This window comes from Perissodus microlepis, chromosome 12, assembly GCF_051167445.1.
Source record: "Perissodus microlepis isolate ML-2025 ecotype Zambia chromosome 12, ASM5116744v1, whole genome shotgun sequence".
NCBI lineage: Eukaryota > Metazoa > Chordata > Actinopteri > Cichliformes > Cichlidae > Perissodus > Perissodus microlepis.
In genome coordinates this window covers 16421102-16436501 of record NC_140472.1, presented here as the reverse complement: position 1 = coordinate 16436501, position 15400 = coordinate 16421102, and the positions used below count along the sequence as shown (strand labels likewise).

The 15400-nt window shown below is 39.9% G+C and overlaps 1 protein-coding gene across 2 annotated transcripts in view; it reads left to right on the top strand.

Annotated features, from left to right (window-relative positions):
* Positions 1-15400, top strand: part of rasa1a (RAS p21 protein activator (GTPase activating protein) 1a) — a 32377-nt gene that overhangs the window by 14282 nt on the left and 2695 nt on the right. For both annotated transcript variants that reach the window (XM_084945829.1, XM_084945830.1), the window contains exons 2-25: positions 1807-1959; positions 4346-4481; positions 5403-5473; positions 7036-7153; positions 7597-7628; positions 7870-7922; positions 8039-8189; positions 8348-8426; positions 8866-8989; positions 9095-9251; positions 9395-9482; positions 10257-10337; positions 10697-10854; positions 12269-12345; positions 12460-12632; positions 12730-12889; positions 13076-13218; positions 13356-13471; positions 13566-13652; positions 13751-13818; positions 13910-13998; positions 14083-14160; positions 14494-14628; positions 14722-14801. In XM_084945829.1, the coding sequence (XP_084801955.1) occupies positions 1807-1959; positions 4346-4481; positions 5403-5473; positions 7036-7153; positions 7597-7628; positions 7870-7922; positions 8039-8189; positions 8348-8426; positions 8866-8989; positions 9095-9251; positions 9395-9482; positions 10257-10337; positions 10697-10854; positions 12269-12345; positions 12460-12632; positions 12730-12889; positions 13076-13218; positions 13356-13471; positions 13566-13652; positions 13751-13818; positions 13910-13998; positions 14083-14160; positions 14494-14628; positions 14722-14801 (2607 nt within the window). The remainder of the gene's footprint in view (positions 1-1806; positions 1960-4345; positions 4482-5402; positions 5474-7035; positions 7154-7596; positions 7629-7869; positions 7923-8038; positions 8190-8347; positions 8427-8865; positions 8990-9094; positions 9252-9394; positions 9483-10256; positions 10338-10696; positions 10855-12268; positions 12346-12459; positions 12633-12729; positions 12890-13075; positions 13219-13355; positions 13472-13565; positions 13653-13750; positions 13819-13909; positions 13999-14082; positions 14161-14493; positions 14629-14721; positions 14802-15400) is intronic.

Sequence of the window (15400 nt, the reverse complement as noted above, 5' to 3'; positions counted from 1 at the left end):
CGATCCGCTTTTGCCCTTCTCATTCTCCGTCGCCACCATGCTTTTTTCGCCATGTACGTATGAAAACAAAGGCACTGCGCATGCACGTTTTACCCATATTCAATCGTCATATTTCATTTTCTTATCATTGACTAACATTATACTGTTATACCGTGAACAGTATAGTTTGGCCCAGCCCTAATGGGATGGACTTTTGAAATTGCTGCATCATTAACCATTAAGAAAGAATTAAAAAGTACAGCTGCTTGAAATGTCTCAATAAGTGCAATTTCTACAATTTATGGGTTGCTATTTTTAGATCGCAGAGGCTCGTTAAAGGCACAATGGCTTCACATGGAGTATTTTGAACAAAGGGAAAAAAAACAAAAAAATGACAATAATTGGAGCAACTTGTTAAGACAAGAAAATACTTCTTGCTTTCCATGTTCACTCATGTTTACAAGTGCTGGCATCAAAAAGGCAGAAATGGCAGCTCATGTTAATGAAACATCAGAATCATTAATTTGTTCTCTGAGATGTCATACTTTGCCACTTCATCTAGTTGGCCACCCTTTGGTGGGCTGGTTCTGGCTCACCGCGTCTTTGTTTGCCACACCCGATTAAAAGAGTGTGCGTGTGTGTGTGTGTTGGAGGAGTCGTAAACAACTTAAATAACCTCATTCCATAATAAGTGGAGCTTAACTAGCCAGTAGGATGTGGTGGAAAGTTCTTTTTGTCTTGATGTTATTGTTTTCACAGTCATCTGTCTTTGCCTCTCAGTGTTATTTTCCCATATTTCCTCAACCTCTTAAGGGCTCCTTGGCCCTTCTCTCTCCAGCTGCTCTCGATTGCCATCTTCAATTCTCGTTATCACCAAAAATCCCCCCCAAACCTCCCTCATGGACACACTCCATCTCCTCTTCAGCAACCTTTCTCCAGCTTCCTGCATGATAGCAGAGTTGATGGCATTTTTCTTTACAAATGGAGACCTGTACTTCCCTAAACCAGATGGGAGCCATTAAGGTCTCCTGTGAAAAGAGCTACTGCAGCACCTCATTCATCCTCTCACCTCTGCATGTTTTTCCCATCACTGCCCTCTGTTCTGAGATGCACCACTGGCCTAAATTTGGAAAAACATGTTAATTTTTTACCCCAGCTGGCAGGGCCCTTTCAAATTCAGCCCCACCTGCTGAAATTTTAACTAATGTAATTCTTAGGTCTTCTGTTTAATTCAGAAAGCAAGACTTAAATAGAGTTACTAAAAACTGAAAAAGCCAAACATTTGCTTTCATGAACCTAAACCTTGTCTTTTGAACTAATGGACATACAGTGCTAAAGTTTTAGTTTAATCTCTAGATTCAGTAGAGATTGTAAAGCCTTGATTAAACTTTGTTCATCTGTGAGTCTGTTAGGTTCTGCTCAGGTTGGAATAACATAAATTTCATCATCAGATAAGTTCGCAGGATGGTCAATGCGGACTGGTTTTTGTGACTGTGAAAACTTATCTGCAGAGAAATATCACCACAGTATGTCACTATGCATGAAGCCAAATGGACTTCAAAGAAGTATAGCAGGAATAAATACTCGGCCGTTGAGTTTGTGGCCGTCTGTGTCCAAAACTAGGTATAATCAAGCATTTAGGTTGTTTGCTGCGTGTGTAATGGGTTTATTGTTTTTATATGGCTTTTTTTTTTTAGTTGTAGTTAAATATAGCTTGACTTGTCAACATGTTGTTTCATGGTTATAACTTGAGAAATTCTGTGTATAAACACTTTATGCTACATGTTTCTCCTTGTGGCAATTTCCTTACTGTTTGTTTTCTCTCAGGTGGTACCATGGCAAGCTAGACCGAACCATTGCAGAGGAGCGCCTGCGCCAGGCCCGAAATCCTGGCAGCTACCTCATCAGGGAGAGCGACCGCCGGCCCGGTTCCTTTGTCCTGTCTTTCCTCAGTATGACCAATGTGGTCAACCACTTCAGGTATGATTTTTTCTACACCATTCAAACAGAATATAACTCTCTGACTGCTCACAGAACTCTGGAAAGAGAAGTTAATTTGAACCTACTTAGCCTACAGGTGTTTCTATAATTTACAGATAAATCAGAGTGGTTCAGGCCTGAGGTTTAAATAAAATAGGACTGTTATTGATGTCTTATTTGTGTTTACCCTAATAGCCATGTAGACTTTGAATGGCTGTCTAGCATGGTGATAAAATCTCTGAAGTACTGAAGTTATTTATTACCTGTTAACCAAAAGAAGATAAATCGCAGCAAAAATTTTCTGGCACAACTTCACCTGCTTCCAAGGTGCATGGAGAGGATGAAAGAATTCACAAAGCAGGAACTCCAGCAACACTTGAGGGAAGATGAACAACTTTAATAATTGACCAACGCGTTTCGGCTTGTGGCCTTCATCAGGGTCATGTTAACCTGTTAACCAAAAGGGCAGAAAGCTAGAGACTACAACAGAAGGGCAAGTTCAGAGATTAGCCCTTATTTCAACACTGTTATGGTTTAGGAAAGTAGATTCTGGGGTAGGTCAGCCTTTTTGTTCCACAGATTCAAAGACAGATTCAGAGCTTAAAAACAGTGTTTTGTCATGGCAGCTTGTACACTTAAATGTTTGCTGCGACAGATGACCCTGTGTGTGTTTGCGTGTAAGGTGGACAAGATGGTTTTTTTTATGCAATGTGTGTGGGCGGACTTGATGCAGAAGAAAAATGACACCACACTTGTTTAACAACAGTACCCTGGAGCATTTTACAACCTTACAGTCAATAAAAAAGACGAGAAGAAGATAAGACATTACAGTCTGTCCTTTCCTTCAGTGGTTATGCTATGTTAATATTAACTCTGCAGCTCACCCAGGGCAAACATCATCTAATTAAGTGAAAACGACATGATCTCCTGTGGACGTATTGCCATGATGTCATCAGTGATGGGAGAAAGGAGCTGCTCTGTATATGATTTATTCGTGTTATTTTAGTGAGTTAGTGTTTGTTAGAGATTTGTGGTTCCGTAACTGGTTGCAGTTCAGAATCCGCTTGTTAAGTGATGACGGGCCAACCCTGCTTCCAGGTCCAAGCTCCTGCTGTGTTCATTAAGGCTGTTGTCTTAACTTGTAATCTTAACTAAATTCTTTATATATTTTGTTATTTAATATAAACAATCCCCTCAAAATAATCTGTGATCATCGTAGGCCTCTCTGCCTTTTTATTAGCACTAATCATGTGTATCATGCCTTTAAGCTCAGCTTTAAAACCTTACATACAGCCTATGGACTTACGGTTTGTCAGACACCACATATTTGAATGCTTCAGATAAGAATCTCTCTGAAGCTAACTAAGATTTCAAAAGGACATGAAGCTTAGGATCGAGAATTTTTCATGGTGAGTAATCCAAACCATGCAGGAGAATATGCGTGGCTAACCTTGAGCTGTGAATGGATCATCTCCAGTATTCTCTGGTTGTTTGGTCAATTTTCAGCATCGTTTCCTGCCTTTTGATTGCATTTGTCATGTCTTCCACCCTCACATGAACTTTTTTAGAAGGAAAAGTTGATATCAGGGTGTTTATTGTTACCCTAACCATAGATCTGTAGCTAGCCATCAAGTAGCACACCATTATATGCCAGTTAACCAAATTCCCATAATCCTACAAACACTGCCGCTGTTTGGTTTCTGTTTTAATTTATGTCTGAAGTGAGAGCAGAGCTGCACATTTTAGTTTTTAGAAATCCATCAAGCCCGCTAACTTCTAACTCTGTTAAACTTTGTAGTTCTTGTTTTGTTTTGTTTTTTTTCCATTGGTGCCTGGATGCTAAACTTTAGTGTAACACCTGGAAGGGCACCCACACAGATCAATTTAATTGAGATGAAACAATTTGGGCTGTTTTTAACTCTCGATGCCACAGTATTTGAGTTCAGGAACCGAAGAAAAGTTTGACCTGCTAATAATGTCAGCAGATAGCAGTAATCGTACCCGTACACTGCAGTGATTTTCAGGTTTTTAACCTGTGTCACAATTTCCCATTCATATCTAGTAAATGGGTTTGGCACTGCTGTCGAAACAGACTTAATGGATTGTCTTCAAATGCACAGACTGTCAGCACTGATGTTTCATTGTGTCGATATGAGCTTACCTTTGCACATATGCATGTGATGAAGCAGTTTATATCGTCAGCTGTGTTTACACCAGAGCTGGATGGTGTATCATAGGAACAGTGATGGAAGTAATCGATACAGATAATTCAACTGTCAAATAAATGAGAGTTGAACTCTTTTTGATTGTCTTTACTGCCCAGGGGTTTACCTGTACTTAAAGCTAACCGCGGCACCTTCTTTATTGTTATGTTTTCTATTAACAGGATAATCGCCATGTGTGGGGACTATTACATTGGTGGGCGGCGGTTCTCGTCCTTATCAGACCTGATTGGTTACTACAGCTATGTGTCTTGCCTTCTAAAAGGAGAGAAACTGCTATCACCAGTGGCCCCTCCAGAGGTGAGTGACTCCATGGCTGAAGGTATACCTTGTAATTCAAAGTACTGCATTAAAGATAAATGTAAAGTCTTGTAGTGTTCCTCTGTAATTTTATTTGACCCCCGATTTGTTTTGTCACACCGTCCCCAATGTTTCTCAACTCAAAGTAGGCCAAGGTTGTGCTATATTAAAAATGAACTCCTCGTCAGTTTTACAAAACTTAACATAACGTGAGAAGTTTCTTGTGTGGCTTTTTTTTTGTGCTGTTATAAATGAACTATGACTTTCAGATGGCATATCATTAATGATTTCCTTTTAAAAACTGAAATTGTGATGGTTGGATAGCTGTGTTTAATGTAGCGAATAAAATGTGTGACTGGCAGCTTGTTGAATTAACGGTCTCCTATGCTGTTTTGGAAATAAGTAGAAACGAACTTTCCCCAGGGCTCTATAAAAACTTCAGACCCTTTTTATATATACTTAACAGTGTGCAAAATGGGACAAGAGTAAAGTGTGCATAATGAAACCTAATCTCCTGAAATGTCCCTTAAGAGTTCTGATCTGATAAAACGTGTGAGGGTTGAAAGATGAGTGGAAATGTGCACCTTTTGAGATAACTCGAAGTCAGCCTTCACTTCTTTATTATTTCTTTCTTCTTTTTTTTTACGCCACTTGTTCATTGCAAGAGGAAGTATTTTACGGTCTTCCTTTTCCTTTTTTTTCTTTTGCCTTCTGGCAGATTTCAGAACTGTTTAAGGCAAAGCCTGGGCTAATGTTAATTATGCTTTTTAAGGTAGTGGGATTTACCCCTGGGAGCTGTAGTAGAATACTTGATTTTCAAAAATAATTGGAGGATTTTACATGAATATAATTCTGAAAGGTCAGGGCTAAGAATGAGGCTTTTATTCTTTTTTTTTTTTTTTTTTATTCCTGTTTCCACAGCCTGTAGAAGACAGGAGGAGAGTCAGGGCCATACTTCCATACACCAAAGTGCCAGATACTGATGAGATCAGGTAAGTGTCATGTGTGCACAAAATCTGCTTTTCTTGTCTTGTAGGGCAAAATCCTCGTGTCCCAACCATCACTTTCCTAAAAGTATTTTTTTGAATGTGAACCATAATCTTTTAGTTGCACACGAGCCACAGTGACATCCTAGACCTAAAAAAAATACCTATTCTTAGCACAAAGAACAGCCTAGTCTTCCTTTCATTTTTGTGGCATGACACAGCAGGCTGGAAAGCACATTATCTGATTTGTGACTGAAAAACGATCTTGTCCCTGTCATTAAGCTGCAGTAGGCACACTTACTGATGATCCCAGCTATTCCCGATTTCCTAAATCTGATAAACAACTGTCTGAAGTCAACCTCAACGCTGAGCCTGCCAGCGAGCCACAGGCTTAACTGAGCACACATGCAACATTTACTTCAGATTAGGGGTAGGCGACATGGTTCAAAATTTTATCATGACAATTCAAGAATATTTCCAGTGTCGAATTTATAAAATAGTTAACAAAATGTTAGTGATGCATGCGGGCAGCAGTTTAAAAAGTAAGTATATGGAGGGCATTTTTTTGCAACAAGTTACTGTTGCTGATCACACACTTCCTAATTTTAAGTGTGACATGAGGCGCCACCAGCCGCAGCATTCTAGTCTAACAGTAGTGACACAGCAAAAGTCAGATTTAAGCACAAAAGTAGCCTACTAAACATTTTAGTTTAACATTACCTAAAGTACCTTAACCTGGTAAGACCTGAACTCTTTCATGGCATGCTTTTTTAATTTCTCTTTGCTATTTGGGCTGACTGGGACCTGATGAATGTAAAAACAAAGAATTACCTGATTTTTTTTTTTTGTTTTGTTTTGTTTTGTTTCTGAGGAAAAAGAGGTCCACATAAGAGGACGTTTGTTTTAAATTTCGATAGAACAGTGGCAGTGTTCTTATAAGTGGATATCAGGCCCTTGTAGAGCAAAATTTAGTATTTTGGTCTAGACAACCCAAAATGTGATGTCCACATATGTGGATGCCAGTTCCTAGGAGGTTAACTTTAACTCTTCAGGAGCCTGTGCAATATTGTCACATAATAAAACTGAAACTAATTTTCCACCTGGTATGTTGTATCAAAATCTTAGCTTTTCCACCTTCCACTGTTCTTTCTCTCATATGAAGCGGAACTAGCGAATGCTCCGATGATGCTCGGTGGAGTCTAAATCGTCATTGGAGCCTGATACAAGGCTCTTGCTTCAGACATGCCCGGGCTTGTCTCGTTGGGTGTACTGTGAATACATGACGTTGCTATAGCAATATTGAGATATGACATTTTTATATTGTGTAAAAAAATTATGCTGGTATTATCGTTAACGAAATGATATGGCACAGCGCTACTTCAGATTCAAGTAACGCTTTATTTCTACGCTAAATTATTATTGTCTGTATATGTGTTCACTTTACTGATCCCAAGTTCACATTAAATCACAGTTGAGATGATAGTTCCCTTACAGAGTGACAATGTGATGCAGATAGTGTTGGATAAAGTCTTTCTTAGTTACCTTATTTTGACTTGATCTATTTGCAGCTTCCTTAAAGGGGACATGTTTATTGTTCACAATGAACTGGAAGATGGCTGGATGTGGGTGAGCAATGTTCGCACAGAGGAGCAGGGACTCATTGTGGAGGATTTGGTGGAGGAGGTGGTAAGTACGGCCCGACATTGAGAAGCTCATATCACCTTATTTTTCAAAAGATCTTTATCGAACAATAAAAGTCAATTCGGTGGGAAAAAAAACCAAACAAAATTAATAGTAGCATCTGCACAGTAATGTGCATTATGTGGACAAGAGATATTTTATTTTGTATTCTTACGGTGACAATTTATAATCAGAACTATCATTGATCAATCATTCATCATAATTTTGTGTTGACCCACTATGGACTTCCAGTCGTATGTCTCTTCCTCAAAAAATCGAACCATGACAATTAAAACAAGCACTGCACTAGCACTGTGAGGTGACTGCAATATAGGACACTAAAGTAGGCAAAAGCATAGCACCCACAGTTGGGATGGGATATATGAATACACAAAATAATTGCATGACATTGTAAAAACTACAGACATTTCTTTTGTGATCATTTTCAGGGCCGTGAGGAGGATCCACATGAGGGAAAAGTGTAAGCTCCATGGCACTGAACTGACTTACTTAGTGTCTGACATCTGTTCTCTTCCATAAAAATCTGTCCTGTCTGTTACAATAATTTATCACACATAATTGTATTACTGTATTTTATTATTGCAGAAAATGCATCCATACGCAGAGCCTAGTTTGCTTTGTCTTTTAGACATGTGATCACTACTGAGCATTCGGTTGATTGCGTTAATTCAGTCTGTTTTCCTTCTGTTGCTCTCCTACAGCTGGTATCACGGAAAGATCACCAAGCAAGAAGCCTACAACCTTCTGATGACAGGTACACTTTCACTCAGCACTGCAGACTTTACAGTTTCTTTTTGTCCCAAATATGTTGTGAACATTATCTAAACGTCTCTTTTTCCTTCACTTCTTTTGCTCCTTTTAATTTCATAGTTGGTCAAGTGTGCGGTTTTCTAGTCCGGCCTTCAGACAACACACCTGGCGACTACTCCCTCTTTTTTCGCACCAATGAAAACATCCAAAGGTTTAAGATCTCCCCCACACCTAACAATCAATACGTGATGGGGGGGAGGTACTATAACAGGTATGTCTGCCAGTGTGGCTGCCTTCAGTGTGGCGATGCAACACAGTTATATAAAGAAAGTTGCAGTATAACTGTAGCATTTCTTCAATGCAGCATCAGCACATATTGAGGATGCCGACGTAGTTACTGATGAGCTGAGTGTCTTTTCTCTCTGGCAGTGTTGATGACATCATCGACCATTACAAGAAAGAACAGATTGTTGAGGGTTACAACTTAAAAGAAGCTGTTTCAGTGCAGGTAAGCACAGTTATATGCTAACGTCATATAGTGAACCTCACTGTATTTGTGACTTAGCAAAATGACATTCGACAGTGTGTTTTGTTTTGTTTTTTGTGTGTGTGTGTCTCTGAAGATATCAGGGCTTAGCATTTGTGTCACCTTGGAAAGGCAGTGTACAAACTTTTTTCTGAGATGTCATTTTGTTGATATTTGAGGTGAAGTTTTAGAGTTTAAATGAATGCAAGGTGGAGGACTTAACCTTAAATATGGTAAAGTACTACATTTTAATATGATTGGACTCTCAGTGAACAGTAAATGTCAATTTTTAATAAAAATCATCCACACTTCTCTTAATCAATAGACATAACAGACAGAGAAAAGCGATGTAAGCTGGTCGTTTGAATGATGTCATTTTACCTCTGTCCTTATACGGTGTTTGTTTTTGTATTTACTGTAGCACCAGGAACAGGTTCTGACTGACGTAGTGGATGGGAGAGAAATTTATAACACTATCAGACGGAAAACAAAAGATGCTTTTTACAAAAACATTGTCAAAAAAGGCTACCTCCTGATCAATAAAGGTTTGTGTAACGTTGGCTCGTTTTGTCTGGGCTTTTATTATCTTCTTGTAATATCGTGAGTAACTATTATCTCATTCAGAGTCTAAACTTTGATTTCTCCCACAGGCAAAGGCAAACGGTGGAAGAACCTTTACTTTATCCTGGAGGGTAATGACGCACAGCTCATCTATTTTGAAAACGAGAAAAGAGCCACGAAACCCAAAGGGCTGATCGACTTAAGCGTGTGCTCCGTCTACGGCGTGCATGACAGTCTGTTTGGCAGGTCGGGCTTTGAAATCTAATCAGTGGTTTCATTTTTTACACTTTAAAATCTGAATGCTTAATGATAGCAGTTGTGTAGACATTGTATAGATGGAAATTATTTTTAATCTTTAAAGCATGTTGTCTTCCGCTTTACTTTTTCAGGCCAAACTGTTTCCAGATTGTTGTCCAGCACTTTAGCGAGGAACAGTACATATTCTACTTTGCAGGAGAGGCTACAGAGCAGGCACAGGTAAACGGAGAGTCAGCACTTTACTGTCACAGAAAATGGTCAAACAAGGCAGAAACGCATACACATTCTTATAAATATTTTTATACACATACATTTATTTTTCTGAGAGCTGAAGGGTGCTTCTCTAAAAGAACAAGGATTTCAACATCGTTATCTACTTTCGTAGAACTCAACCGACTGGTATTCTTTCCATTTGTCTTCTGCTAGATCAGAGTGCAAATTTATTCTATTATTTATTTTATCTTTCATGTATCATTGTCTAAAGTGGAAGTTAGAATGCTGGGAAGAGAAAAGTAGGAAGGAAGGAAAGAGCTCACGAACATACTGCATCATTTATCAAACCCCTTGAATTAGAGGTGAAACAGCGCTTTAATCACGCCTCAGTTCTTTGATTTAAAATCTTTCTGCAATGTCATAAAAATGCTCGAAAATGAAAGACTTATTGCTGTAGCTTCAGTTTGACCTGATGGTGGCAGTGTTGTTTCACTGTAGAATTACACATTTACACTGTAGCACCGGTGGAACAGGTTTACTTTAGGACAGCAGTTTTCTCTTGTTTTATATTGTAATATATTCATTATAGTATATTTTGTCTTAGATAAGTTTGGGGCCACAAAACATTTTCAGTTTCCAGATGCAAGTGGCCACCAGTTAGAAATTTCACAATGAGACTTTCATTTTATTCCTTTTCGTGGAATAAATGAGTACACACAGTGTAAATACAGTATTTGTTTTTAATGTTTTGGCCATTTTCTTCTTTCCTTTTTTCTGCAGGATTGGATGAAATGCCTTCAAACCTTCTGTAATAACCTAAGGAAAACCACTCAGCCCACCTCCAACAAGAGGCTTAGACAGGTTTGTATAGCAGCACCCAGTGTGTGGTCATGATGGCAAAGCAACACAGCAGAAGATTAAATCCAGTGAATAAAGAGGCAGCTCTCATTCAGGTGTATGAGCAAGAGAGGGCTGCAATTGTGACATCAACATTTTAAAGTTTAAAATGTATCAAAACGTAATAATATTGTGAAAGATTAAACACTGATTATTAAAATGGCTTGTATATTCTTCTGTGATGAGGCGGTTGTTATAATTTTTTGATTAAAGATTAATTCAGTAGTTTGACGAGGTTCTCCTCAAATGTCATGGCATATCAGGAGGTCTAATTATTGCAACCCATCAGTGCATATGTTTTAATCTTTATTGCTGTCTTTCAGGTGAGCAGCCTGGTGCTGTACGTGGAGGAGGCGCACAAGTTGCCAGCGAAGTATTTCACCAACCCCTACTGTAACATCTACCTGAACAGTGTCCAGGTTGCTAAGACGCACCCACGAGAGGGGCAGAACCCCGTCTTCACTGAGGAATTCATCTTTGAGTAAGTTTGTTGTACTTGTTTATTTCTCTCCTTTGGCTTTTGCTGTTATGTTTCTCCCTTCATGTTTTATCCTCCTAGTGTTTCCAGCTATTTTTATTGCTTAGAATCACTTCATGGCATACTAGCATCATGCTATATAGCCAGTGTAGTGCCAATGTTTACCACTGTTTGAGAGAGCACAGATAAGACTGAGGTTGATGTTGTTGAAAGTCTGCAAAGTGAATCTGCCCCAGGACCATGTAGGAGTGGCATAGTTAACAGGAAAGTACAGTGATTCACATATTCTGCCTAAGGAAACCCATACCTTTATGGCCGTACACATTGACATTGTCACTGAATAAACAAGCTGCACCGATGTCATTGAACATCGTTTTTTTGTTGTTGTTTTTTTACACTTTTGTAATTTGGATATTAGCTCATGCGACTGACATCCCTCTCACTCGCAGAGTACATGTCATGCTTCAGTTCATCTCATTGTTGCTTAAGCAGCTTCCAGCCTGATTTAGCAACTTTTCATGTCACTATAGCGACAAAGAGTCTTGGACTGTGGCCAGTGCCGCTGTTTGAGCAGGGTTCTTGCTCTCCTGCCAAAGATGCACATCTTTTTGTGTCTGCTCTGTTCAGTGAGTGGCGGAGAGGAGCTGAACCCTTGAGTCAGCGGTGTACATACATGCAGTGTTTTCCATCTGGTTTGTTAATGCAGACAGAGGCCTTACACTCTGGAAAACACACACACACCTTTTTGTTTGAATTATTTGACATGTAAATGTAGCTGAAATTACAACTCAGCTTTTGTCCTTAAGTTGTATGTTTGGTGGACCCTTTAATAAAATGCTTTTTCTTGTTTCTCACTGGCTGCACATGCAATGAACTAGAAAAGTGTATCATGCAAAAAATACACATCTAACATCTGTGATGTTTATCTGAATAGATACTTGAAGACATATATCTCTCATCTGTATGGCACTGTAGTTGCTATTATTGCTCTTTTGATTCTTCTGAGCTCTGTCTGCAGTAATATAAATGACCTGGCATTTATATAAATACAAGAGCACGCAAAGGAGGAACACAGCCTGAAACCAAGTGAATGATTTGTTCACAGACTACAATTTCTTTCTCATTTTTTTAGTATTATATTCCATGTAAATGTAGTCATTGTTTTACAATTGGAGCTGAAATGCTGTGCATGTGATGTTAGTGAAGTTGAAGTGTTTGCTACATAGCAATCCAAAACATTAATGTGGCAACATAACAAGATACACAAACAGATTAAAGCATATTCACATTTATATGTACATATGTTAGCAGATGACTTTGAAAACAATGCACTTGAATACCGGTACTGTACATTTGAAATGAGCAGTGTGTGTGGTTCCTGGTTTAGAGAATGATATGTTTATCTCTGTTGTTTCAGTGACTTGTCCAGTGAAATTAACAGATTTGAAATCAGCTTGAGCAACAAAACGAAAAAGAGTAAAGAAAATGACATCTGTAAGTAACTGCTTCAAGTTTTAAAACAGATTCAAATATGCATTTACTTTATTTACGTTATCTACCCTTTTCTCTCCGTGTTCATCGATGCCTCAATGTCTCTTCCCTTCTCAGTGTTCATGCGCTGCCAGCTAAACCGGCTGCAAAAAGGCCAGATGATTGACGAGTGGTTCCCTCTCAGCTCCTACGTTCCTCTGAAGGGCATTGAGCCGGGCTCCTTACGCGTACGTGCCCGCTACTCCGTGGAGAAGATCATGCCCGAAGAGGAGTACAACGAATTCAAGGAGGTCTGAACCACTGAAAAGTGGCTTTGATTGCAACATCTATTAACTGTCTACTCGGTTGTTGACTTCATATTATGTCCTTGTTGTGCATCCTTTGCAGATAATCTTGCAGAAGGAGTTTTATGTCGTCTATGCTTTGGCACATGTGTGCGGTCAGGACCGCTCCTTACTGGCAAGTCTCCTCCTGCGGATCTTCAGGCACGAGAAGACTGAAGCCCCACTACTCAGGACACTCAATGACAGAGAGATTAGCATGGAGGGTAGGAGTCACAGCTATTGTGATCCAAAGATAGGAAGGCTTAGGCATCTAAATAGATTGGACTTAAAGAATTATGAAATAATCATTTCATTGAAAGCTATAAGTGACAATCATGTTGCTTAGTAACTGGGAAGTTGTCGTGTCCACGCATTTTAAAAACCCTTCTCTGCATATGCATTACTACCAGATGAGGCCACAACATTGTTCAGAGCGACTACACTGGCCAGCACACTGATGGAGCAGTACATGAAGGCCACAGCAACACCCTTCGTCCACCACGCGCTCAAAGACACCATCCTCAAAATCATGGAGAGCAAACAGTCCTGCGAGGTAAACGCCTGCTAAAAATGTTGCATTAAGTGTTGATACTGTACAATAAGGTGAAATATTTATCTTGTTGAATTTATTTGTCTATTTCCCCTCCAAATCTCGGCCTAAATCTACCTTTTTTAAAAATTGTTTTTAAGTTGAACCCTTCAAAACTGGAAAAGAATGAAGATGTGAATATGAATCTGGGGCATCTCCTCAACATACTGTCTGAGCTGGTGGAGAAGATCTTCATGGCTGCTGAGATCCTTCCACCGTAAGCTCATTTACCCTCACACAGCAGAAAATCAAACCACAAGTCCAAGAAACCCAAAAAATCAATTCAGGTGTCGCTATAATTACTTTTTCAGTACTTTGAGGTACATCTACGGCTGTCTGCAGAAGTCTGTGCAACAGAAGTGGCCCACCAACACCACCATGCGAACGAGAGTTGTAAGGTAGACAAACTGCCAAAAAACACCGATTTTCTTTGAGAGTATAAATGTTTGTTTATTATGTTTCAATATCTTATTATGCTTATCGATTCCTTTTCTAGTGGCTTTGTCTTTCTAAGACTGATCTGCCCCGCCATCCTCAATCCCAGAATGTTCAACATCATTTCTGGTGAGCATCTGCTGAAAAGCGCACACACCATATCATCTTTGCTCACTCTGACTTGCCACTGTGCATTTGACACTACTGTTCCCTTTTGCAGATCCTCCATCTTCAACAGCAGGCAGGACCCTCACACTGGTGGCGAAGTCTGTCCAGAATCTGGCTAACCTGGTTGAATTTGGTGCTAAGGTATAAATTCTTTCATTCAGCTTTTATAGGAAGGCACGTGTCGAGATTTGTCTGGATTTGACAGTTGTCTCTGCTCACGAACAGGAGCCCTACATGGAGGGTGTAAACCCTTTCATCAAAAACAACAAACACAGGATGATCATGTTTCTGGACGAGTTGGGGGTGAGTCACATTTGTTGCCGAAAGCTCAAAAGATTAGTGGATTTAAATGCTTTTTAGTTTTATAGAGTAAAAGTAAAGTACTATTAAGATATCTTAGCAATTCAGTGTGTAGTTACATCTCTTTACATTGACAAAAGCTCTAAATTGAGTGGGCGGTATGTCATCGCTGCTTTTTGACTGTTGGTCAAATTAAGAAAATAGCTTAAATACTACATTGGCCTTAGGGAAATTATAAAAGGATACCTTTTCATGTTTTCTTACATTTTGTAGAGCCAATAACCTTTTCATAAGCTTTGAAAAACTCTTAGAAGAAACTCTTAACTGTGTTTCTAGAATGTGCCTGACCTCCCTGAAGCCACGGAGCACTTTAGGACGGACCTGTCCCGGGACCTGGCCGCGCTGCACGAGATCTGTGCCACACACTCAGACGAGCTCCGGACGCTGAGCAACGAGAGGGGCTCAGGACAGGTTAGAGACCGCTGCCACATTCTCGCACACAGACATCGATTAATGCCGTCCTGTTTCACGAGGCTCATTTGTCTCCCCGTTTGATCTCCGCAGCATGTATTGAAAAAGATGCTGGCCATCACAGAGCTCCTCCAGCAGAAGCAGGCTCAGTATGCCATGTCCAACAGCAACAGGTAGTACTGCACTCTTCCTCTCCTCCCATCCTCCCCATCCTTGCGTCAAGTCTCCGAGTGCAGCCCGGTGGAGACATGGCATGCTCTACCCTCATCACCATGGCAACCCATCCACCATTCTCCATCATATCTTCCTCTGATAGTCCCGCCCATCCCACCCACCTGCCATCTTGTCTCGTTCACCACAAGAGAGCTATGCAACAACAGCAGCTGAGTACAACAGGCGATGGCGTACTTTAAAAAATAAATAAAAAACAAACAAAGAACTTGCACCAGTAACTGACAGCTGTATGCACAATGCAAATATTTGTTCCCCTCCTCCATTAACTGTGATTTGGGTACATTTATTCCTTTCATCACTGAGGCCAAATGCTGAGAGGGGCTTTTTGTACCCAGTATGTTTTCAATAGCACAGGTTGCCAAAGTGCCCCCCACCCCTCCCCTCCTACTCAATATGAGGAAACTGACAAGGAGATGTTAGTTTTCCTCAGACCCCTTTACTGGAAACTGGATTACAAGAGATGATGCTTTTTTGTAATTAGTGACTTATTTGAAGGTGGTGACAATATCTGCAAAGTACTGAAACAAGCATCTCTGTA